Source organism: Ipomoea nil, unplaced genomic scaffold (assembly GCF_001879475.1).
Source record: "Ipomoea nil cultivar Tokyo-kokei standard unplaced genomic scaffold, Asagao_1.1 scaffold1043, whole genome shotgun sequence".
Classification (NCBI taxonomy): Eukaryota; Viridiplantae; Streptophyta; class Magnoliopsida; order Solanales; family Convolvulaceae; genus Ipomoea; species Ipomoea nil.
In genome coordinates, this window is record NW_017617471.1 from 227,948 (window position 1) to 254,422 (window position 26,475).

At 35.2% G+C, this 26,475-nt stretch overlaps 4 protein-coding genes across 7 annotated transcripts; 1 reads left to right on the forward strand and 3 right to left on the reverse strand.

Moving 5' to 3' along the window:
- The first annotated feature begins 2,069 nt into the window (after window positions 1-2,069).
- Window positions 2,070-4,564, forward strand: LOC109181079 (probable myosin-binding protein 5). 4 transcript variants are annotated; one of them, XM_019330835.1, is made up of 4 exons: window positions 2,070-2,813; window positions 2,911-3,789; window positions 3,835-3,882; window positions 4,053-4,564. In XM_019330835.1, the coding sequence occupies exons 1-4, from the start codon at window positions 2,147-2,149 to the stop codon at window positions 4,142-4,144; spliced, it is 1,686 nt and encodes a 561-aa protein (XP_019186380.1). In that variant the 5' UTR covers window positions 2,070-2,146; the 3' UTR covers window positions 4,145-4,564. The 4 variants fall into 4 exon arrangements, with proteins under 4 accessions (XP_019186380.1, XP_019186381.1, XP_019186378.1 ...); XM_019330836.1 differs by having other exon boundaries at window positions 2,911-3,751; window positions 3,809-3,882; XM_019330833.1 differs by having other exon boundaries at window positions 2,911-3,882.
- A 1,874-nt stretch (window positions 4,565-6,438) lies between these two features.
- LOC109181077 (pectate lyase-like) lies at window positions 6,439-8,170 on the reverse strand. Its single transcript, XM_019330832.1, has one exon. It carries the CDS (start codon window positions 7,957-7,959, stop codon window positions 6,577-6,579), a length of 1,383 nt encoding a protein of 460 aa, XP_019186377.1. The 5' UTR covers window positions 7,960-8,170; the 3' UTR covers window positions 6,439-6,576.
- A 6,316-nt stretch (window positions 8,171-14,486) lies between these two features.
- On the reverse strand, window positions 14,487-16,438 carry LOC109182412 (heavy metal-associated isoprenylated plant protein 6-like). Its single transcript, XM_019332602.1, has 5 exons — window positions 16,193-16,438; window positions 15,924-16,077; window positions 15,598-15,821; window positions 15,270-15,357; window positions 14,487-15,111 (listed from the first exon to the last, which is right to left on the reverse strand). The coding sequence occupies exons 1-5, from the start codon at window positions 16,199-16,201 to the stop codon at window positions 14,624-14,626; spliced, it is 963 nt and encodes a 320-aa protein (XP_019188147.1). The 5' UTR covers window positions 16,202-16,438; the 3' UTR covers window positions 14,487-14,623.
- A 4,490-nt stretch (window positions 16,439-20,928) lies between these two features.
- LOC109181690 (mannan synthase 1-like) lies at window positions 20,929-25,732 on the reverse strand. Its single transcript, XM_019331574.1, has 9 exons — window positions 23,347-25,732; window positions 22,905-23,003; window positions 22,560-22,812; window positions 22,365-22,475; window positions 22,157-22,293; window positions 21,954-22,067; window positions 21,675-21,874; window positions 21,381-21,575; window positions 20,929-21,247 (listed from the first exon to the last, which is right to left on the reverse strand). Exons 1-9 carry the CDS (start codon window positions 23,659-23,661, stop codon window positions 21,088-21,090), a joined length of 1,584 nt encoding a protein of 527 aa, XP_019187119.1. The 5' UTR covers window positions 23,662-25,732; the 3' UTR covers window positions 20,929-21,087.
- Window positions 25,733-26,475: the final 743 nt, after the last annotated feature.

Sequence of the window (26,475 nt, forward strand, 5' to 3'; positions counted from 1 at the left end):
GTAGTTATGCAATTCTGGATTTATAGTTATGAAGTTATGGATGTGTAACTATGCATGGTGTAGTTATGCAATTTTGGATTTATAGTTATGAAGTTATGGATGTATAGTTATGCAATTCTGGATGTATAGTTATGAAGTTATAGTCTTATGGATGTGTAGTTATACAATTCTGGATTTATAGTTATGAAGTTATGGATGTGTAGTTATGCAATTCTGGATGTATAGTTATGAAGTTATAGATGTGTATATTGTAGTTATGCATGCAGTTCTGAATTTATAGTTATGAAGTTATGGATGTATAGTTACGCAATTCTGAATGTATAGTTATGAAGTTATGAATGTATAATTATGTAACTCTGCATGTATAATTATGAAGTGATAATTTTTTTTAAAGTCGACGTCGTTTTTGCATCTGTGTGCACCATGCATAGTGCACACGGATGCATAGCATAACGCTCCTACAAAATGAATTTGATATAAGGTATTATAAATAAGAATTTGTTTAGGTTATAACGAGTGATTCAATTTCAAACTCAAGGAGATGGACTTGAGAATGAAGGTTATATTTTTATTTATTTTTGTTTTTCCGTTATGTTATATATATATATATATATATATATATATATATATATATATATTATTTTATAAGAGTTGTACTATATAATATTTTGAACAAACATATCCCCACAATTATAACTAACTTTCGTTATCTTTTTCACTATTGTTATTATACATATGCATCCACCATATATTTATGTATCTTCTTTAATAATAATAAAAATATATCCACATTAGATATTAAAGTTATATGTTAGTAATTTTCTAAAATATAAATTTGAAATTTATAAAAATATTTTACATTATTATTATTATTATTATTAGGAAAAATTGCACTTTTCATCCCAAAGTTATAGGGTAATTGTAGCGTTCGTCCCTAAGTGTTGGTCATGCTCACTTTTTGTCCCTAAGTTATCATTGGCGTTGCACTTTTCGGCCCTGAGTTATAAGGTAATTGTAGGATTCGTCCCTAAGTGTTGGTCATGTTCACTTTCCGTCCCTAAGTTATCATTGACGTTGCACTTTTCGTCCCTGAGTTATACTAAAATTGCAAATTTTGCCCATAATTACTACTACATAAATGGTATAATACGTCACTTTTTAAATAACCGTTGTGTAATATATTGTGTTCTACACTTATACTACGTCACTTAATAGACGACGGTTGTTTAAATAACTACCTATATAGTTGACATACACGGTAGTTTTTTAACCACTGTATATAGTTAATATACACGACGATTTCCAAAACCATTGTAGAAAGTGTATATTTACAACGGCAGTCACTTACACGCGCGACACTTCGAAAACTGTCGTGTATGTGTAAAAAAACCGCCAGTGGTTATTTAAAGTGTATGACGTAAAAAAAAAATTAATTAAGTTATATACGGCGATTATTTAAAAACCCGTTGTCTATTAAATGACGTAGTATAACAAAATATATAAGATGGTGGTTATTTAAAAAACATCCGTCTATTAAGTGACGTAGTATACCATTTATGTAGTAGTGATTAGGGACGAAAATTGCAATTTTAGTATAACTCAGGGACGAAAAGTGCAACGCAAATGATAACTTAGGGACGCAAAGTGAGCATAAACAACACTCGGGGACAAATTCTACAATTACTCTATAACTCAGGGACGAAAAGTGCAACACCAATGATAATTTAGGGACGAAAATTGAGCATGACCAACACTCAGGGACGAATTCTACAATTACCATATAACTTAGGGACGAAAAATGCAATTTTCCCTTATTATTATTATATTGAATATTTATTTTTTATTTTTATAGAAAATGCTAGTAAATCTATAAATAAATAAATCTATAATAAAAGTGAAATAGTTGGTAGCAGGCCGGGAGCTGCATTGACCGTTAATTCAGGTAAACGTAGTTCAGCCAAGCAAATCCTGACACAAAAAATAAAAATAAAAATAAAAAGTGGAATTCACAGCACCACCCAATTGTTTTGAAACCTTTGGCGGACAAGAATTGATTAGTGAACGCATCATATCGATCATATATCATATATGCCGGTACAGCAAATTAAAGAAAGTGAAAAGAGGGCAGATTGACCAGAGAGAGGTCATGATCTGGGGTTCATCAGATCATGATCTTGATCTGTCTCATTCTGAATATCCCTCAAACGCAGCAGCAGCCTCAGCCTCAGTCTCATCATCATCAATGGAGTCCATATCCTTCAGATGTTTCATCGAACAAAATCTGGGCAGATCTGCACTCTTCCTTATATATTCTGTTCTTGAATTTGTGATGATCGTTTTGCTTTTGGTTGATGGCTTCTTGGCCTTCTTTTCCTATGAATTCGCAAAGTTTTTCGAATTGAAAATGCCTTGCTTCTTTTGCACTAGAATAGATCAGGCTTTGGTCCACAGGAACTTGAATTTCTATTACAATGATACCATCTGCGAGTCCCACAAAAGGGACATTTCCTCCCTTTCCTATTGCCATGTCCACAAGAAAATTTCTGACATCAAAACCATGTGCGAGAACTGCCTTCTCTCCTTTGCACCCGACAAGGATTCCTCCGATTACTATGCCGCCGACGATGTTAAATCCGTCAATGTTTTCGCCGACAAGCCCAATTTTCAGAGGTGTTCTTGCTGTATGGAGTTTCTCGGCGGGAAGGGAAAGTACACCCGGAGCATGTCACAGGTGGCGCCGCCTCCCTCCCCGAGGGCCTGGAGAAACAATGAAACCGACCATCCGGATGATAATGAAAATGCCACTAATGGAGGTACGTACATACGTATACTTATATATATTATTTAATTTATATTATATGTTTGTATTAATAATCAATTCAATTGCATCGATCCAATATATACGTACAGACGGCAGGGATGATAATAGATCCCTGGCAGTATCCGAGGAGGAGGAGGAGGAGGGGCTAGAAGATTCTTCATGCAAGACGCCTTGTAATAGAGGAGGAAACAATAAGTTTGTTGGAATCCCATTGTCAGATAGTCCTAGGATGTCCACCAAAAAGACCAGAACCATGTCAATTGATTATTCAGCACTCTCAAGATCAGATCCTAACAACTACGATCTCGTAACCACCACCGGTTTCAACGAAGGCAACGGATCTGCAGGCATCATTCAGCACTTGAAGAGGCAGGTTCTTCTGGAACGCAAGTCTCTGGTGTCTGTGTGTATGGAATTGGACGAAGAGAGGAATGCTTCCGCCATTGCCGCCAACAATGCAATGGCAATGATTACACGGCTGCAGGCTGAGAAGGCTTCCAAGCACATGCAGGCGTCGCAGTACCAGAGAATGATGGAAGAGCAGGCGGAGTATGACAGGGAAGAAAAGCAGATATTGAAGGACATGATTTTGAAGAGAGAGGAGGAAATTGAGGCTTTGGAATCTGATCTGGACGTATATAGAGATAAGTTTGGACCTATAAACTTGGCATGCAGTGAATTCTTCGAGATTGAAGGCGACGATGAATTTCACTCCCTCAAATTCCAATCCTTATCATCCTTTGGTGAAATGTCGTGCCGGAGTCTTACCGATGTACTAGATCATCATGAAGTGTATTTAGATTCTGACAATGATAGATCCCACCATTCGGCCTTGCTGAGAACCATTCCTGAAACCACCAGCGCCACACCTGCAGTACAACTACCTGAAAAAGTTTGTCTGGGAGACCATCCCCAGGATGATGATGATGATGATGATGAATCTCCTCCATCACCTGCTGCAGAACTAAAAGTTTGTCAGGGAGACCCTGAATCTCCTCCATCACCTGTAGAACTACCTGAAAAAGTTTGTCAGGAAGACGATGAAAGTGCGTGCAGTACTGGTACTTACTTCTTCTTGATCCAACTAACTATAAATATATATTTCTATTTCATTATATTATTCCCTTTAATTTTATTTTAATTTCTTCCTCATCTTCAGCTCATTGCTAATTCGATCTTCTGTACATACGTACGTGATGGTTTTGTTTTTGTTCAAATCTTGATTTACTAGTAGGAACTCAGAATAATGTTTTCCTGACAAGAGAAAGCAATTCGTCAATGAAAGAGAGGGAGGAGACAGATGAAGAAGAAGAAGAGAGCTAGTGATGATTATTATATATATATGATGAAGGAAGCTAGCTAGCTAAGATGAGTGGGTGCGTGGCTTCTGATGTACTAAATGCATGCATGCGCACTGCTACGACATTATATTACAGATCGGATCAGATGAGAAGAGGAATTGATGATCGAATTGAATTGAATGAAGCGATAATGGAGCTAATGAATTAAAAGCTTGAGTCTGTGAAACGTACTAGCTTAGCATGCAGTCTACATGATGATTTTCCGACAGATCCCTGGCCTTTTTTGATCGAGGAGATTCCTTTCATAATCTCTCTCTGCAAGGCAATTAAGGGATCGGAGCAAATTATTAAATTAGGTATGTAGGCAGTAGACTGTATGTAGATTGAGCTGCTAGACTGCACCAAAAATTTTGCAAAAATCTAATATATCTCACATTTCTTAGATAACTAACCATGCCTACTCCATCTACTATACGCTTATGCATGCATATATGCTATCTAACATAACCATTATATTCTTTCAACATTTAACTTAATTTATTTGGTTGCCCATCACATTTCTTATCTTTCTTCTTATCACTCCGATCCATCACAAGAAAATTATAGTTTGACAAGATCTAATTTAAATCTAACAAACAGCTTAACTAATCCAAAGTGATCGGTATACAAATTAATTAATTCAAAAAAAAAAAAAATGCTACTCGCCTACTTGTGTCGTCCATTTTTGCATCTATCCAACAACTAACACCTCTAAAAAAAAATTGGAAACTCATCCTTAAAAAATTCGTATCTTCATTTATTTGCCTATCTAGAACCTCCTGGCCTGATTTTGTCAATGCATGCTATGAAACATAATCCAAGCAATAAGATGAAATCATGGCCGGTAGCATGCATATATATATATATATATATATATATATATATATATATATATATATAGATTTCAGTCACATCTTCCCTTTCTGCAATAACCAACTTCAATTCTTTATCCTGACACAAAATAATGTTCGATACTTATATAAATTATTATAGACGCTTACATGCATGCATCTTACATTATATTATTGATGGTATAAGTGTGTCAATCCAACCATCACTATTGGAAATTATTGAATTTTCAACCACCTGAATTAAGTCGAAAGCAACAAGGATTTTTTCGGATACCAAAAGTGGTCGAAACAAGACTTTCAACTTGATTTAAGATCACTTTCAGGTGGTCGGAAATTTCAGAATTTCCAATAGTGAATAACAATAATGCCTGAAAGATGGATTTGAGGCTCATTCCAAGAGGTTAGTTGTTGAACCTATATATTGTTGCAGTTAAAATAGCCATTAGAGCATTATCTATTCTTATATTCTACCATTCATTATTTCACAATGCCTCGATGATGTACATGTAAAGATTTTGAAGGCACTGTACTCATCATGGATATATACTTTTCCGGTAGTAGACTTTAGGCTTTAGGTTTTTGGCTTTAGATTTTAGTCTTTCAATATGCAATATTTGAGAGAAGAGACAAGGTTCATGTGGAGATTATGCCCTTTAATTATGTGCATCCACATTTGACCACGTCTGTCGAGTCATTAAATCACATCATCTCAAAGTCTTTGAAAAAAGAGACGAGTTTGGTGGTAATATTTCCAACCATTTCCCATGCATATTGCTTTTAATTCTTCAATTTTTAAAATTTTATTGTAACAAATTTCACGTTGAGCTGTCTTTTTCTAATTTTTGATTTCTATTTAAATAAACTTTTGTATCTAGAAATTTCATTATTTTTTTTAATTCTGCCATTATTTATCTTTATTTCACCATCCATTACATTATGAATTTACGGAAGAAAGGAACTGTTGGATTCAATCTCTAAATTCTTGAAACATTATTTCACCAAATGAGCTCTCATCACAAACTACCTGCAGACACATTCAAAATTAGAATGCAGTTCTTTTGGTTTGACATAGTTTTAAAAGCCTCTCTATTTTCATGTACCTAGCTATATATACCCATATCACAATCTCATGGTGAGATAGATCGATATATTATTAAGTACTGGTCGACCATATATTATATTCAAGATTGGACGTCTGACTTTTTCTAGACATAGGAAAGCCTACATTATGATTATATATTTAAGATTATTGTTAAATCAATAATGGAATTGATTATTAAGAGAAAAATTGAATTTTACGTATGGGATTATATTGATCAAGAAATCAATTTCTTATTATTTAGGGGTGGACAAAACTGGATAATTCCAATATATAACTGCAATCAACTTAATTAATTGAAGGATCATCGGAGGATATGATATTAAATGAACACGATGATGAATTGGGCCGAATTCGATCATTATATTATATCCCAAAAAAACGCCTACGATGGCTTATATTAATTAGTTTTAACTAGCTACGTACTATAGTCTATAGGTATGAATGATATGATTAATTAGGTAGCTAGCATTTCCGTCCGGGGGTGCAACGACCAAGATGACCCGAATATCTGGCGAGCCTACCAACTTCTTTCCCAGATAGTGGCCTGAGATTGTCACGGTAGCCGTACTTTTCCACCCCTTTGGGATCTCCGGATGGTGTAAAGAAAGCGCCGTTCATGAAGACATCGCCGGAAGACACCCACGTCCATTTCTTCCATGAATCGTCGGGGCAATCCCTGTGGGTCACCTCCTTAAAGAAGTTCTCCCCCGGCTGCGCAATGTAGCGGTTGCCCTGGCTGATGATGGTGGCGCCGGAGGACCCACCCACCGCGTACATTTCCCAGTGAGTGTAGTCGTTGTTGACTATGTGGAAAAGTCCCCACCGGCAACGTGGCATCCTCTGGTGGAGCCTCTTCCCGAAGTGGTTGAATGCCAAGGTGATTTGCATCCTCTTGTCGATGGAGTCCTCGTTGTTGGCTCCGAAGAGCAGAACCTTGTCGTGGTCGGTGAAGTGGCAGTTAGAAACAGTGACGGCGGTGGCGCCGGCCGCAGCGTCGATCAGTCCGTCTTCGCAGTTGTGCATGGAGACGTGGTCGATCCATACATGGTGGGACCCGAAGATGGTGATTCCATCGCCCTCGTCATGAGTCCTCATACCTTTGTGATCAACGCAGTCTCTGATGATGCCGCCGGGAGAAGATTTAATGTCCCCGACTTTAATGTTGTGGATAATGACGTTGTTTACGGACTGGAGCGTCATACCTGCTCCGCCCGCGATATTCACAAACGCCCCGCGCCCGTCGATTGTCTTGTTGCCTTGCACCAGAAGCTCCCCGGACAGCTTGATGGTCATGCTCGCAGCGAACACGATCCACAACGGCTCCTTCTGAATCACCGCATGCCGAAGAGTTCCCGCCTTCGGCTCCTGCACGTCGTCGTCGGATGCATCTTTAACCACGTAGATTCTGCCGCCCTTTCCGCCGGTAGTCCCTTTGGCAAAACCCAGGGCGCAGTCGGCTAACCTGAAACGATTCGGGCCATCACTCCAGTCCGCCCGGCATCTCCAGCACTGATCAATAGGGTTCGTCGCCCTGCACGGCTCCTTGCTTCCCTTCTTACGCCGCAGCTCTCTTCTCGTCACATTATCATTATTATTATTATTGCTGTCGTCGTACAATTCTCTGTTGTTGTACGTCTCATTCAAACCTATGCTAACTCTTTCATTTAATTCTGTTGTAATTTTTTCAGGATTGGGGTGATAGGCTTGGAGAAGACCTCTCCTGGCCTCCGCCTCGCGCTGCTTCCACACGTCATCACTGACATCCGCTGTCGTTGCCGGGATCACGGCGGCGATTGACAACAACGCCAAGTAAACCCACCAAAGTATCTTGGTAGAGGCCGCCATTATATATTTATATATTGGGGGTTTATTATATTAGTAATTAGTAATGATGAAGAGGATGGTCTAGGATTATTATTGTAGCCCGAGCTTTCCTAGACCAACCAAAACGCAAGAACAGGGAAAAACAAAACCCAAACTCTTTACAGATTTTTAGCTGTTAAGGTTGGGTTGGTTTCATCCAATTCTGTTGCCTTTCCTTTCCAAACTTTGGCTTCTTAAATACTGAGATTGTAACCAAACAAATGGTGAGCAAAGTATGGACAGCCATCAGCCATGTAACAAATTTATAAAATTAAAAGTCCTGCCTAGTTAAACGCACAATTTCAAGGGTGAAATACATGAAGTAAAATTATTTGAGCATCCTTATTAGTAGGAATTTTTTTTAATAATTCTTTGCATGTCAAATAAAATTTAGGAGATCATAGAGTAGAGAAAAAAAAAAAAAAAAAAAAAAAGAGAAATTGTATTATTCACGCACCTAGCTGTCTGCGCGCTCACTAGGCGCACTTGGCGTGTTTCAAGCGCACCAAGAAGTTAATTTTTAATGTTTTCTCTTTCCTCTTTGGTTTCACAAAAAATTTTAATTTGTGCAAGTTAAATTTTCTCTCGGCCTTCTTCACCTCACAATCTCTCCTCCAACTTGGCAAAAAAAATAAACAACGCACCTTAAGAATGAAATTCACGCACCTAAAGCTGGTTTAGACCGACACACTTTAAGAAAGAAAACAACGCACTTTAAGAAGGAAAACAACACATCTTAAGAAGGAAAACTGCACGCACCTAAAGCTTTAGACCGACGCACTTAAGTTTCAACAACTGACGCACCTTAATTAAGCACACAACACAAAAACCACGCACCTTAAGCACAAAAAGAAAAAAAAAAAAACGCACCTTAAGAAAGAAAACCACGCATTTTAAATTGGAATAAGGGTCAAATAGGCCATTGAACTGCACACAAAAATGCAATTAGGCCACTGAACCTAAAAAACCTACAATTAGATCCCTAAACTAACCAATTTCATTCAATTTGTCTATTTTTCAAGTTTCTCAAGTTACTAACAGGTTAATCCTCAACCTAGAATGCATATGTGGCATTTTTTTTAAATAATGTATTTTTAAATTAGTTTTTTAATATTTAATAAATAAAAACTAAAATAATTTATTTTTAAATTATTTTTTTAATGTTTAATAAATTAAAACTAAAATAATTTGTTTTTTTTTTTTATAAATAAAATATCGTACAGGGGCTTAGATTTTATTTTCAAAAAAAAAATGTTATTGTAGTTTTTATTTATTAAGCATTAAAAAACTAATTTAAAAATAAATTATTTTAGTTTTTATTTATTAAATATTAAAAAATTAATTTAAAATTTTTGTTTTTTAAATACCACATATGCATCTTAGGTGGAGGGGTAACCTGTTAGCAACTTGAGAAACCTGAAAATGGACAAATTGAATGAAATTGGTTAGTTTAGGGACCCAATTGTAGTTTTTTTTAGGTTCAGTGACCTAATTGCATTCTCGTGTGCAGTTCAGTGGCATATTTGACCCTTATTCCTTTTAAATTTGATCTAGATGCAAAAAGACCAAATTACCATTGTATTTTTTTTAATCGTTGTTAATCTTGAATGTTGATCTTGGCAAAATCAATGACTCTCATCTCATCCCACGTTCGCAAGCACACCATACTCATGTTAAAGTATCTATAAGCATTATTTTTTGTATCCAGCATCCACATCACAAGTATATACAAATTAAGATCATAAGTATATATTTGAATTAAATAATTAAATGGTATGTAGATGATTAAGTATAATAGTATAAAATTATAATTAATAAATCTAGCTGTTGAGGAGAAAAAAGAAAACAAAGTGGTTTCAATCATCAAAAAGTGCATGCTTTTGAAATGAAAGAAAATTGGATTGCTTGCTAGCTTTTGTTCTTATCTCTTGGATCTCATCTCATCACGTACGCTACAAGGAATCAAAATACAAAGAGAATTATATTAGAGAAGTCGTCAAGTATGCCCCGTCGGACCCAACACGTTACAGAAAACGCAATTCTCTGTTTGACTGTTTTTATTTATTTATTTATTTATTATGAAATAAGTATATTAATTAATAAGAAAAGAGTGGTATGAAACAAAGACAAAATGAATGACATTATAAGGCTCATGGAACTCGAAATTGCATTTTTGGAGGGTTTTCTAGAAAAATTTCATCTATTAGTAAGGACTGGTTTTATAGGTGGTACGAGAGCTAAATTTTTGTAGTGTCTTTTTACTTATTCTATTTTTATTTTTATTTTCTCTGTATTTTCTAAATTATATTAGACTACTAATCCGAAGTTTTATTTCAACAACACACCTATCAAATCTTGACCATATCAGATCATAACTATATTTGTTATCCGTGTTTGAAATTATTAACCTCAATTTTTTGATATTTTCATCCAAATGCAAGCCCTGTACACACGTATTGTCTTTTAGGACACAAAGTTTTCAGAAATTCAAAGAATGTAGGCCAATATATGATATAATATTGAGAATTTAATTTTTATAACATGGTAATAAAATATAGTGTTGCAGTTTAAAAATAGTAGCGATATTCAACCAAATTAATAATTAATGTGGAAAAAAAAATCTTCATTTATTTTTTTTTTCAAATACAATGATGCTACATCTTATCCTACAATATTATAGTATTAGTTGTTTGTATTGTCCGCAATTTTTTATTTTATATTTAAACATAGGATTCTATGTATTTGTCAAACACACAATGAAAAATCATAGAGGGCCATTCTTAAATGCTAATCCGGCGACATCCTTAGCCATACAAATGAAATGTGACAAGAAATTATAGTCTCGGCCACTTACTGAATGAGACAATTCATAATTATCCAAAAATAAAAAGATAAAAAGTTATTGGCAGTTGGAAAAGATTTGTGTGCCACGTAGTTTCGTGATTTCTCCGTCTACAATTTATCTGTTATACATCTTCAATAATATGAGCGGGTTCAATTCTACTCATCATCCAAAATAAATAAATGATATATATATATATATATATATATATATATATATATATATATATATATATATATATATATATATATATAGAGAGAGAGAGAGAGAGAGAGAGGGGGGGATGCACTCAGGTGCGAGTAAGTGCCCAAGAAGGAATATGCGAACGAATCAGCACGCGACACGTGTCCAGATCTAATAGCTTAAAAAAAACGCGGCGGCATTTTCATAAATAATTGAACATCAAAGTGCAAGTAAAATCACTTACAAGTGCACCTACTTTCACCTATAAGTGCATGTAATTTTGCCTTGTTAGCATTCTCTTCCCGCAAACATTCATGCACCTGGGTGTGCTTATAACTATAGGTGCAACTATTTATAACTATAGGTGCAACTATTTATAACTATAGGTGCAACTACTTATAACTATAGGTGCACCTACTTTCACTTATAAGTGCATGTAATTTTGTCTTGTTAACATTCATTGATCTGAGTTCAGCGGGTAGAAATACCCCTGAAAACCACTCGCAAACATTAACTACTTATAACTATCTGTGCAACTACTTAGAACTATAGCTGCAACTACTTATAACTATAGGTGCACTTAGTATTGATGCTCAGTGTAAATTTTTTACTTGTACATATAATACATTTTACATGCACTTGTAATACATTTTACTTGCACTTCGATGTTCAATTATTTACGAAAATGCCACCGCGTTTTTTAAAAAAATCAGTATTTCTCATCCATTAGATCTGGACACGTGGACGGACAAAATCCATTCCTATTTCGCTCCTAGGTGCAATTCTATATATATATATATATATATATATATATATATATATATATATATATAACCAATTACTAGCAAATAAATTACCTCTACATTTAAACTCAAAGGCTAGTGGTTAAATAAATAATAATAACACACACACATAAAATAAACTTACAACGTCGGTTCCCGTAAAAATCGACACCGTAGGTTTTTTAAAACAAAATATTTAATGTTGATTTCTAATAAAATTAACGTTGAATATAAAATTTTTAGAATTATTTTATTTATCTTTTACGTCAATTTATCGAAAGTCGATGTAAATTGGATGACGTAATATTCCCATTTTGTAGCAGTGACTCTGATATCTTTACCTGCGATTTGGTTTCACTGTGTATTAATTATCTACGTTCTTATGTCGACAAATACTTGTAGCTAAGAAAGTGGGGGGCTTATGATGAAATAATATTTCATTATTATCAATAATATAATAATCAAAGATGAGAAGATAAATCTAGGGAGTTGTTACAATGACCCATTCGATCGAATATGGAATCCCTTATATAAAGGAGCTTGGGAATCAAACAATGGAGATTGAGAGCAACTTTTTTTCACGTACAATATTTCTTCCTCATTTTTACTCTATGATCATGATTGCTTCTGTATACATACACGTACTATACATACGTATAGTTGATTCTGGTTTGGTTTAGCCTAAAAAGGTTTGCCCTGTATGCAAAGCTTTGGTGCCTCGCATACAATTTATTGTGCTCCGGATTACACTCGTCACTAAGGATACACCCCAAGTGTATTATCGTTACGAGTTATTTGGTCTCACGCATGGATATTGAGCGGCTTTTGTTGGTCTAGACTCTAGATGTATACTCTCCCTCGTTGTCGACTTTTCGCAACTCGGAGAATAGGGGGCTAATGATAGAGATATTAGAACCAATTCAAGATAAATAGAAGATTCAGGCCCAATGAAAAAGACCCAGGGGCCAAGACAAGGGACTCGGATGAGGCTACTCGAGTCAGGTAAATGGTTGGACCCGATGATTCGCTTTGAACAAGTATAGTGGTATTCGAAATAAACAAAAACTAAAGTTTATTTTTTTATCGTCCTCAGGGTTTGGGGGTTTGGTTAGCCAAAGAAGATCTAGGCACAAGCTCTAAACAATTTATGGAAGCTAAGCAAGTAATAACAAGAGTGAGGTAGGTTAGTCAAATATAGGAATAAAAATAATGATAAAAGACTAGGAATTGAAACGGGTGTTATTGGTTTGATGACATGGATCAAGGGATTAAGGGCTAGAAACTTCACCATCAGGTTCAAGACTACTAACTTCAAATTGGTTGACTAACACGTCACTCTTGAGATCTAATGTTAGACCAATTTGGTAAACAAAGGCAGTGCCACTCTTAGCTTGTGAAGCTACCAATCCTCCTCAATAAGCACAAGTAGTCTGGACATTCAACACTCTCTACTCTCGTAAGTGAGCTTGAAGGTCGCGAGATGTGGTCTTAGGAATAATGACGGTTGAGGGACGACTCTAGGGGTGTGATAACCCATTGACTCTTTCCCATTTCACTTGCCAAAATTTCATACTAGACAAGTGTTGATAAGGTAGTGCACAAACCCATCAATACTAACACAAAAAAACATCTTGCTACTCACTAGAACAAGAACCCTATGTTGGGTTTCAATCCTTGGATGAAATAAATATCAAGGATGCACCATACCACAATAAACACCACTATCCAACAAGACAAAGTAAATAAACACAATAATAATTCAAAATATGCAACAGTAACAAAGTTAGAACAAATGAATAACTAAAGAAGATAGAAAATACCCTAAACTGCTACAGTGCTTTATGACGACTCTCTTGCCTCTATTTGTTAAAAGGAGAAAAAGATCTATTTATAGTAACATCCTAGGGTTTCGGTCCACGAGCACCGCACTAGCATGCCACTACTTGTGTAGGTGCACCGGCATGGCACGGGCACTTTATGCTAGTGCGGAAGACAAGCTAAGGCACGCCCTTGTGTTATGCACGGGCGACTCACAGGGGTGCTACTGCCTGTGCATGGTCTTGTCTTCATGCAGCGTCCTTCCTAGATCCGGTCATTTGCGCGTCTTTCCTACGGTTTTGCTTCCATGCTCATTTTTAATGCATTTTAGCTCCAAAGTGATCAACTTTTACTTCCTTTTTCAATTTCCTTCCTCTAAAGTGTATTTGAGTAAAACATTCTTTTTAGTTCAAAAATTCAAATAAACGTACACTTCAAAATAAATGTTAAAAGAAATAAGAATGGAGTTAAAATATGATACAAAATAAGAGTCATCACCCGAGAACAGGGCCCCACCTCCATGTTCGACTATGGGTGATTGTCGTTTTGCCTCGGAGCCATCTCCCGAGCTGAGGCGATCGGATTTGACCCAACCCCGTGGCCCACCATGAAATTAGCTAAATTGGTTGAATTTATCGATCTTGTATAAAGTGTCAGACACCGTGACTAATCCCTCGCGGAATTATAGGCACCTCTATTAGGTGAGACAACTAGTCTGAAAATTTAAAGTTACTCCATATTCAAAACCAAAGATTGAACCCTTAATGCTTTGTTAAGGATAGATGAATTATCCCTTCCACTCAACTACACACTCATTAATTAGTTCCATCAATATATAACATCAATGTATTTTGATACTACAAAGTTTTTTGAAACACGCTAGATATATGCTTAAATAATGAACACTTTTTGTATACATTAATTCTATATTTTGTCTTCAATTTCTATGCTTTATTTACAATTTAATTAGTTGAACTCTCTCCCTCAAGGAAATAGTGCAGGGATGAATGGGGCCGAGTTTTCACATGACAGAGCAGGCGTTTGGATCTTCGTCGCTAAACATATTGGGCGAGGGTGCGTGTACATATGTCGGTGGAGGAGTTGGTGGCACATGCATATACGGCGGTGGCGCGTGTGCATATGGGTATGAGTACCCCATGGCGTAGCCAGTGTGAGAAGAACTTGGATCAGACGTTGCCAAGCCATAATCTTGATTGTAATAACTTTGGTTGTACATTGGTCTGGCATAAAATGTATTTGATTGGTACCCATGATACTCCATCTTGTTTGCTTCCACTTTATTAGACTCACTACCGCCTTCTTTTTCTTTCTTCTCTCCATCGTCGACGACTTTCTTCTTTTCACCACCTCCACCGTCCTTTTTAGAAGGAACAATCTCCACGCCCCGCTTCAATTTTTCTCTTAGGTAGGCTGTTAATTCTTTTACATCCATGGTTCCTTTGACGGTGACCAAATCTTTTGCCAAATCCACATCCACGTCTTTTACACCTGAAAGTTAAAATTTAAATTAAATCATAATCAAATTAATTAACACAATATTGAATGTGATTGACCTACTATTAAAATTAATTAATCAAGTACTGTAATTGATATAAAACAATTGGTCAAACAAATTAATTTATGCATTGATTTGGTCATCTAATTACCATTAATCTTCCTTATGACTCGTTTTACTTTATCTGCACATCCATCGCAATGCAACCGCAGCGTCAACACAACAGTGCTCACTTGAGGCTGAATTGAACAACAAGACAGCAACCAAACCAAACCAAACGTTAGTTACCAACTCGTACGAATTCAAGATCACCACAACATTAAATTAAATATTATAATTAGTTGTGACATGTTAATCATATAATAGATTATCTTAACTGGTCATAATAATCTATCGATTTCAAAAAGTCAAATTTGATAAACTTAACATCAAATTAATTGTGGGTCGCATTTATCTATATATGGTATTTAATTAATTACCTCTTTGGGGTTGTTTTCAGTTTCGTCCTTTTTAGCGGATTTGTCATCGGACTTTTTGTCGGCGCCGGCAGCACCTCCCCCGCCGTCCTTCTTGGGCTGAGGAGAAAGAATCTCCACCTTTTTCTTGATCTTGGTTGCAAGTATGTCACGGAGCCATGCTGGGTCAACGTTCCCTTTCACGGTCAATTTCCCACTTTCCCAATCGGTCTTTACGTCTTCCACACCTTCAATTCATTCACACACAGTTAATTAGCCCAAATAACACTTCCAATTTATTATTAAAGATGATCTTAAGGCCGGCTAAGTAGTAGATGAACAAATATTACCGTCAAAATGCCGAATAGAACGTCTGACTTTCTTGGCACAGCCTTCACAATGCAAATCGGCCTTTAAAACGACGGCGGTTGGCTTCTCCTCCTTCTTAGCGGCGTCGCCGCCGCCGCCCTTTTTCTCCCCACCTTCCTTCTTCGGTTCTTCTTTCTGAAAAAAAAAAAAAACATGATGAATCTAGCTTTGAGCATTGAGCGTCGTATATATGAGGAAATACAATTGCAGATCAGAGATTGATATGAATATGATGGTGAATAAGAATTACCTGACCCATGGCCGGAAACGTTTAAGAGCTGAGAGAAATCTAATTAAACTGCAGGTTGGTAATGTCTAATATGAATGCTTGCACGGAGTGGGCAGAAAATTGTTACGATGTGGAATATATAGATGAGAGAAAAGTAATAAAAATTTTGTAACACGCCTGTCTTGTCTATGAGGTCATCATCTTTGTGTAGTGTGTGTTGTCTTGTGTTTCGACGTCTTCTCCCACGCCCACTGCAATTATTAAGGGCAAACCTGTTTTAGGAAGCGTGTTTCCACCATTATTAATTATCCTTTGTTTTTACTATGTATCATGTATGTATATGTATGGATGTGTATATAATGTTGCCATAATTAGCCGGGTACCTTGTACTAACCGCTGGCTGCTTCAGAAATTCTTTAATTAATTAAACTCTTAACCTTGCAATAACTTTTGAAATTCAAAGAAAAATATCAAATTTACTCCATACTTCTCGTCACAATATGGCAGCTTGGCAATACGCAATAGGAATTGAAGAAAACAAATTAAAAACCATTAGCAATAATTGATTTAATTGAATAGCTTATAATATATAGATCAGAAACTAGACAATTGAATAATATTTTGTCATAATTTAAATAGAATTTAATTGGTCAATTGACATTTAGCAATAAATTATGATAAGATAATTACCATAATTAATAAGGCAATTAATAGTTTAGTAAAGGTGGCAATAACCATAACGTTAACTATTAAGATAATTAATATTCTATATTTTAGAAAACAAGATACAAGTATTACAAGTTTCACCTGTAAAATTATATTAAACGCTCTCAATTAAAATTTATTCTAAAATATTTGAATTCCCTAATTGAGATTAGAGCGGTACATCTAATTAAGCAGGAAATAAAGATGTGGATTAAAATATTGAACAAATGCAGTACAGTACATCTCCAAAGTCCAATGCACCCTGACCTTATATTATGTTGTACTAAAATGATAAGTACGCTACTAAATGTACAATAGTACATCATGCGTATCCTAGCCAGCTAGCAACCCTTGTTCTGTTACAACCTCCATGCAACAGATGAACAATTCAACTTTTCAAAGTGCATAACACATTTGTTAACAAAATGCGAACCAATCACAACGAATTTAGGTAAATTTGATGTATCAACTATTGATTTCACCTAGAAATGAATTAATTATGTAATATATTATGATTTGGTAGCTAAAAGAATTATAAAAATTAATTATTAATCTCATTTTTAATTAAAAAGTTCATATATACATATAATTGAACAAAAGGGGACCGTATAGTAGCAGTATGCCAATGCATAGTTCAGTGATCTCTTGCGCACCAAGAAATTGATGATAGGTATAGCCATGTGTTGTATTGACTGCCATCCACTTTATGTTGTCTACACTCTACACTATAAATTACAATAATATTTTGCAGTGAATTGAAAGGCTTTAATTTTTGTTCACGTGATGGATGCCATGAAATCCTAACATACATTATATTACATAATATTCTAGTTGGGGAACAATCACCTAACGTAGGCAGTGACACAAAACTAACAAAACTTTAAAAATTATAATGAGGATCGGATTGCAGCCTTGAAAAACAAGTAAAGGAATTTGATATATTATTCAACATCTTCTGAACTCCCCGGTGCATGTGAAATTTATCATCACCAATGTTATATATTCAAAGTGTAGATTTTAAATATCTCACAGTTTAAGTGAAACTCGTATTTACTAGGACAATAGTAAGAATCGAATCCGTGACCTTTTGGTACAAAAATAATGTTTCACGCATACAATCATATCTTTAACTTTTTGTTTTTATTTTTTTTTTTTTTACGTCGGATGGAGGGAGACACACGAAAATAGCCCTAAACATGCTCTATATTACCCCTCCACTCTCTGGCCTATTTAATTCACCTAATAATGGATTAAATATATCCATGGAGCTAACGGCATTATGAATCGTATTTCAGCTAGCGTACATACATTATTTCTCCAATGCTATCCTCTACGGGGTTAGCAGCAGGATAAAAAAGCCAAGTAAGGAAAGATGGTTGCAACTTCGGCCACATGCCAGTGGTCCATTCGATACGTTTGACTTTTGCGTCATTTCTGGTAGGTACCCAGCACGGAAAATTAAGGTCAGGTCTCAGGAAGGACTAAGGACACGAGAGAAGAAGTTTCTAGTCATTCAATGATGTTTTGGCAAGAAAAATATGTAACGGATCCAAGAAACTTCGTAATATTCTATGATTAACTTTTTGAGATTATATGCAATCATATCCAAAAGGAAAATCAGTCCAAGGGCTCCATTTTATGAACATGAAAACAAAATTAAAGTTCATAACTGAAATTGGTAAGATCAGATCATCTCATCTTAATCGATCTTAATTGAAAAAAAATGATTCTTTTAGTGCTTTCGTGGTTGTGGCATCTTCAATTCATTCACTCATCTGTTACTTTAATCAATTATCAATACGAAAATCTTCGTCGCTTACATATATACAAGATGAGATTTTTACTCCGACAAGTGATAGACTTTTGTGAGGGACGCAGGCGCCCAGCCGGACGCATTACTGCTTACTTTTTTTTTTTTTTAATTCCGTGTCAGATTATCGACAGTAGTGCTGATGACATCGGCGGCTGGGCAATGTCGGCGCCGGTTCCCTCGGCTGATGTTCACCTCGGTGCATTGGCGTGGACTTGCCGCCATGCTCGCATGGTGGCTTCGGCCATAGCTAGCACCTTTCTTGGAAGTGGTAGGCATGCATCTCATATTGTTCCATTCCGTGCTCTCCATATATGATATAATATTGCAGCTACGTAGATCATTCCATCAGAGTCTAGAACATTTAATATTTCACTAAACTATTCATGAAAAATATTTGTCACCCTCATGGGCAGCTCAATTGGTCACAGATGTGAAAGTTTGGAAGAATGACCAGAGATCAAGATTTACATCCTCCCAAATGCTCTGTCGGGTCGGGGTGTGGAGGCCCCTTAGGGTTGGGTCCAGCCTTTGAAGAATGAAAAATATTTGTCACAATATTTGGGAGTACACAATACCAATGAATGCATAGTGTCCTCATTGATGATCCCACACATGGCACATAATGGATCAACATCTACCCTCTTTATAAGCAAGTTGTTGGTAGTGGAAAAGATATCACTTATAACTGTCTATAGAAAGGTTTTTCATTTGAGTGAAATTTTAAGTTTCCAATAGGGCGAGCCATTTTGTAAAAGCATTATTAATATTATGAATAAGGGTCAAATAGGCCATTGAACTGCACACAATAATACAATTAGGCCACTGAACCTAAAAACACAACAATTAGGTCCCTAAACTAACTAATTAATGCAATTGCATCAATTTATAAGTTTTACAGGTTAGTAACAAGTCACCCAAAATTTAAAATATTTTTTTAAAATAATAATTAATTTTATTTAAAAAAAAAAAAAGTTTCCCGTCTCCGCCGGAGACGAGTTTGAGACGGGAAACATTTTTTTTTTTTAAATTTTATTTTATTATTTTTAAATAATAAATTTTAAAAAAATAATTTAAATATTAGGTGACATGTTACTAAGTTGCAAAACTTGTAAATTAGACTAATTGAATAAAATTGGTTAGTTTAAGGATTTAATTATTGTTATTTTAAGTTCAGTGGCTTAATTCCATTATTATGTACAGTTTCAATGGTCTATTTGACTCTTATTCTTTAATATATTATTTTCATAATCGATGGTGATGCTCTAAATAGCACGAAAATGAGAAATAAAAAATATATTAAAAATAAAACGTGACCAGGACTATGTGTTCTAATGGTATCCGGGTTGGACTTCCATTTGGAAGGTTGTGAGTTCGAGCCTCAGTGGAGGCGTTATTGGCTCTTTGTGTTTCAGAGGGCCATTGTGTTTCAGTAGGTTGAGAAAGTATATGAACAGATACTACAATGTAATAGGGCCAGTAGCATTCAAATATAGTAAAAATATAAATGTGAAACGGATCTAAAATCCCAACATTGTACAGTGTTTTTGAGATTTTTACTTGGTTTTGGGCCTTTAATTTCCATATCCAAAAGTTCAGAGAAAAGTAGTCCAGACTCCAGAGGCCCTCGATTTTGTGAACTCAAAAATAGAAGTCTAGAATAGAATCGAAACGTATGGTCCATTTCATCTTACGCTAACACTGTAACGTAATTAATCTTCTCCCCAGAATGATTCCACTACTGCTTCCTGGCTCTGGCCGTTGATGTGGCTTCAAAATCTATATGAAAATCTTTGTAGTCTACACAGGTTGGTGCCCATATCTCCATTTTCATTTGCTTTTCCCTTCAATTGAATGATCTTTTGGTGTATGTTAATTTTTTTTTTTTTTTTTTTAATGTTTCGCAAATTCTAGAAATCATGAATTCATTGATGCTGCCCCTTCAATTTTCACTTCGTACGCGCCCCTGCTTTAGATCTCAAAATCCGCTATTTGTATTAAAATCTTCGCAGTGTACACAGGTTGGTGCCTATGTCTCTATTTTCAGTTACTTTTCCTTTCAATTGAATGATCTTTTTGGGTGTTTGTTAATTTATTTAGTTCTAATGTTTCACAAATGTTGGGAATCATGGATTCATTGACACTTCCTTTAATTTGCACCTCTTTGATGAATCATGTGCTTTCATGTTTAATTCAGTTGTTTATTTGTCCATGTAAAGATTTGAAATTTACTAAACCACAATCACCCAAACCAACTTTATTTCATTTGATATAAAATGGGTACAAACATAACAAACACATCACTACATTACTTGTTTCCTCCATGTCACACATTCACTTTCATGATTACAGAAAAATTATTACTATTACTTGCAAACAGATGAAGTTCACCAATACAACTCTAGGTAGGGACTTGTGTTCCAACGAAGCTAAATCCAACTGCAAAGAAGGCCAATGCTTGTAGCACTAGGTATATATAAAACAGGTCGTGCCCGAATATGATATCATATGAAGCACATTGTAGCATAAAAAACCCCATCATAATCTCCAGCAAATGGATCCTGTTTGTAAGATTACAATTTAGTGATTATTTCAAGAAAGTTTTCCAAAAGCAATATAATGATTTCTCAGTAGTCATTTGGAATAGATATATTATCTAGTAGAAATTTACACATTTAGAGTTAAATATGTTACCGTTCTCTAAGCCTGCATGTTCTTCTTCTTGGTGCTCTCACAGCTTGCCTTTGCTTAGCTGCATTTCCCAACTTTTCTGTTACAACCCATTCATTGGCTCGATTTGCTTCTAACAATCCTATTATTGCAGCCTTAGTCCGATGTAGAGACATGACATTTTCGAATAATATCCAAACCACAAGAAGATGGAAAGACCTTTTCCAAGCATAGAGAATATTTAGACATTGTTCAATAATTCAATAAAAGTTATTGAAATCAACTCTTAGATTTTTTCTCTTTAGTGGGGTTGCATACCTCTTTGTGCAAGCTGCATTTAGAATTGTTATAGTTGCAGGAAGATATATCGCTATAGGTTTTGTAAGATGTAATTCGGGGATTACAATAGCGAATGGGATCACAACACAGTAGAAGAAAAAGGTCACCCAGTGTGCAATAATCTTCCTCACAAAGAAAAAAGCATAGATCAAGTGAAATTTCTTGTATAGGGATACACGCTGCATTATACATGAGATATCCTGTGTGAGTTTTTTGAATTCTTATTGATACAAAGAAATCATTGTTGAATTTAATTACCTCACTCTTGAGGATTTCTTTGAACATCTTCCTGAAGAGGTTAGCTGGGCCACATGACCAACGATGCTGTTGAAACCTATAAGCCTTGAAGGTGCTTGGGAGTTCATTTTTTACCTAATGAACTATTTTAGTTGCCTGATATATAGAGACATGATCTTCTAACTATTACTATAAATAAATCTGTAAATAATTAAGAGACTTACTTCCAAGTCACCAATATAAAGAAATTTCCATCCTCTTAGGCTAGCTCTGACCGCAAGGTCCATGTCTTCCACTGTTGTTCGGTCTTTCCATCCACCGGCATCATGTAGTGCTTGGAGCCTCCAAACACCAGCAGTCCCTAGAACAATATTTGAAATTGTTAATTACATTTATTAAATATGCTAGAGTGATACTTGATTCAATGTTTACCGTTGAACCCAAAAAATGAGCAAGTTGATGAGCCAACTTCTTGCTCAACAGTAAAGTGGTAGTCTAGTGACATCTCTTGAAGTCGGGTCATTATACATTCATCTGCATTCACTGTTGAAGTTTCACTCAAGTTAATCACATGAATTGGAACTCAAAAGTGATAAAGGATGAAGTTAATGCTAACATTGGCCTTACCAAATTTCCATCTTGCTTGCACTAATGCCAATTCTGGATTTTCTAGAAGATAAGGGATGGTCCTCCAAAGAAAATCATGATCTGGCTGAAAGTCAGCATCAAAGATGGCTACAAATTCACAATCATCAACATATTGCTTTTTTAGACCTTCACGTAAAGCACCAGCCTTGTAACCATTCCTGTTGTTCCTTGTCTCATACTTCACATTAACCCCTCTCCGCATCCACATCTTACATTCATCCTCCACTAGTTTCTGCATACAAATTTCTCAAAGAATTATTGTAAATTCATAAGATTATGAATTATGATAGATCTTTTTTAGTAAATATGTTTTCGAGAGCATACCCTTAGATTATCATTGGTGGAGTCATCAAGGATTTGCACGATAAGCCGATCAGATGGCCATGTAAACCCGCATACAGCTCCGATAGAGAGCTTGTAAACCTGGTGAAAAAAATAGGAGAAAATAATAAGTATGGTTATCTTTTTCATTATGGTAAATATTTGTAAACCTGGTGAAAAAAATAGGCGAAAATAATAAAAGTATGGAAAGTGTTTTCTTGCCTAGTTGCTCAAGAAACCCTTGAGGTAACTTTTTTTAAGTTGGGGTGGCTAATAGTGGTTATCATTGTAAGTTTTTACATTTAATTACTAAATTGAGCATCTTAAGGTTGAGGCTCTTATTATAAGCTGGCCACAATGTTTGTATAATTTCATTATGCATTCACTTGGTATAAAAACATATATGCAACTAATGCAAAGATATTAAAATTGTAATGGGTTGTACCTCTTTTTCATTAAACATGGGAACTTGGACCAAGACCTTTGGGTAGTTTTGGTTTTGTTCTAGGTCTTCTTTCAAGGCATCCAACTTATACCTCGTGTACCTTTTCCGGCCAAAGCACTTAACAACAACTATTACAATTGCCATGTAAATCCTTTCAAGAAAGAGCATAACGGACATCATTATGCAGAAAGACATTGCAATTTTCAGAATTGGCACGAGAATTGGAACTCGTATGCTATCCCATGCATGTTTGAGACTTTCAACTGGTGTGGTATACATTCCATTGCCTGGCTCGCTGAAAACAATTCCCCTCATTCTCACAACTTTAGGTTACTAAACGAATGAACCCGGACTAGAGATGAGAGAGAGAACCTAGGGGATGAATTGAAGGCAATGACCTTAGAGAGAAGGTTTACCTAGCCAAGTTGTGTTGAATAGTTTGGCTATTGTGCTTTAAATAGAGAGATTATGGTGAAGATGTAGTCATGTTGATAAGGAAATCATTTGGGATACGGTGGAGGATGCCGTTTATTGAGAGTTCCATTATAAATAAGGCTCTTCTATGAGAAAGACACACGGTCTACATGCAAGTGATGGTGCCGTAACACATCTCTACTAGCTGGAGTATTGACATTTTTTGCCGAATATAGTTTGAGGTTCCGTCGGCAAATAGTATAGATATGGTTCATTATTTGGTTCTCTCTTCTTTTTATTTTATTTTATTTATTTATTATTTTTACGGTTTATGGTGTCAACATAATTCTTTTCGCTCAAATTCTTCTATACGCTTCTAAACATCTTACCTCATGGCTCTCTTTGCTACCGTGAATTTAGCAACATTTCTCTCCCCTTTTTCGTTAAAAAGTTGTTACTTGTATTACCAATGTACTCAAATTTTAATCTCTGTATCTTGATGACTTTCAAACGACTTAGTTGAGGAAAACGTGAAAGATTTTTCTACTGAATGCGGTTGCCAAACTTTTGTTTGATTCGATTTTTGGAAAATGAGTCACGCATTCATCAACGTTTTAATTATAGAAATACGTGTCGTGAAATCCTTTGTGAATTGTTAGATTATTTTGTGGGCATCTGTATTCAATGTAAATAACATACCTTAAATAGTTCATCTAATTGTCAATTTCAGGCTTCTTGAACTGAATTTTTATTGATACATATCATGATTATTTCCTTTTTTAAGTTGGTTTGCTTAAACATATTACTGATTTTCTAAAGGATGAATTTATAAGGTGCTCAACTGCTCACTGCCCTATGCATAATATTGTCTACTCTAGTTATAAGAATTTTGATTTTTTTGCAAGTATATTTTGTTGAGGGCATATGTTATGTTGGATGAATATTCAGTCTTTAATGGTTTTCATCATTTTCCTATGTGGAAACGGTTGTTATGCTACTCTAACTCTAATAAAGCAATAATTTGTTAACAAATTCATTTTCTAAGCATATGATTCTTGTGTGGATTGTGTTGCCAATACTGTTAATTTTTAAATGTATGGCTGATGGCTATTTGTTAATTACTCTATTTAAGAATTATTTGGTTTTTGAAATTACATATTGCTTGTTCCTGATGAATTAAATGCTTGATTTTGAATTCTGTTTTTGCCATAATGGCTTATTTTGGTAAGTTCATTTATGAAAAGTTTGTATGGATGCTTTTTCATAGTTCTGATGACCTGTGACTCTGTAAGTGATGAACTTTGCATTTCAAGTTGAAAAAATAATCCTATTTATACATAATATTGAAAGTTACGCAACTCTTATGAGCTGTAGAATGACTGCCTTTAAAGTTCCTAGATGTCATGCCATTTTACAGTGGTTAGCTTAACTGATGCCTATTTGAAACCCATTTGTCAATGCATTTTTAAAGGATATATATATTTCAACAATTCAACTTGAGATGCTTCCATTGCATAAGTGAATTATATCTCTTGTTACCTTAATTAGGAGGATAAATGGTTTGCTTGTTAAAATATAGACATTATTTCTTTCTGCCTTGGGTAGTGTAAAAATTTAGGGATTGATAGGCCTAGCTTGTTACGAATAGCTACCATTCACTATTGAGATGGAAACTAATATGTATAAACCAAAGAAATGAAGAATAATGATTATATTAATAATATTATAATGCATACGCTCTAGTAGAAATACACATGCTTATATTGGAATATTATGGGCACATAAATGAATATCCTATAGGCTTAATATTTTTAGCTCTTGGCTCAGCTAAACTAAATTGTAGCCCCATATGTATTTCAATATGATAAGTGTCCTAAACTCTTTTTTTTTCCCCTTACACTTTTTAGTGTTTTCGCTTGTTACTCATTATCCTAATATCCTATTGATCTTATTTTATCACTTATTGAATTATATTATTTGTGTTTAGGTGACTTGACAAGAAAATGATATTTTGAGCCAAACGTTGAGCTATTTGATCAAGTTTTGAAGTCATCACAGCACGGGGATATTTTTGTGAGGTAAAATGAAGCAAAGATCGATACAACACTCCTTTATGTGCTAAATATTGGAATGGTCTTGATGATATATGCAATTCAATGCAAAGCAAAAGAAAGCAAGGTTGTATTTCTCTCCCAAATTGACTTCTTCTTAGTATTTGAATCATTACTTGATGTAGGAAGATAAAATTGGAGTGATTCCAGCGGCATTGGGTTAAAGATCTACAACTTATGTGAAGACTATAAAGGGTAATTCAGATTTTTCTGGGGTGAAAAATAGTTTAGAAGACAAAATAGCTGGATTAAACAGAGGCTTGTATTCTGCCTAGTAGGCACGACTCTGTGCCTCTGTGCATTCTGTGCTTGTTATTTTTTGGCCAGGGGCTTGCCTCAATTTAATCACTTTTTTACCTAATTTTGAGAGGAACACTTCACCCTTTTACTCTTTCAATTTCCTTTTATTTCCTACTTACTTTTAGCATAGTTTAACTTATATGGAGTATTAGTGTAGATTTCTTATTCCTCTTTAGTTCTAAGCCAAAGAACATTGCAATCTTGAATTTGCAATTAAGCATCAATAGATAAGTTGTCTTAATTTAACCTTTATCATTTATTTTCCATTAATGGTTCTATCTACCTCACTTATATTGTGTATTTG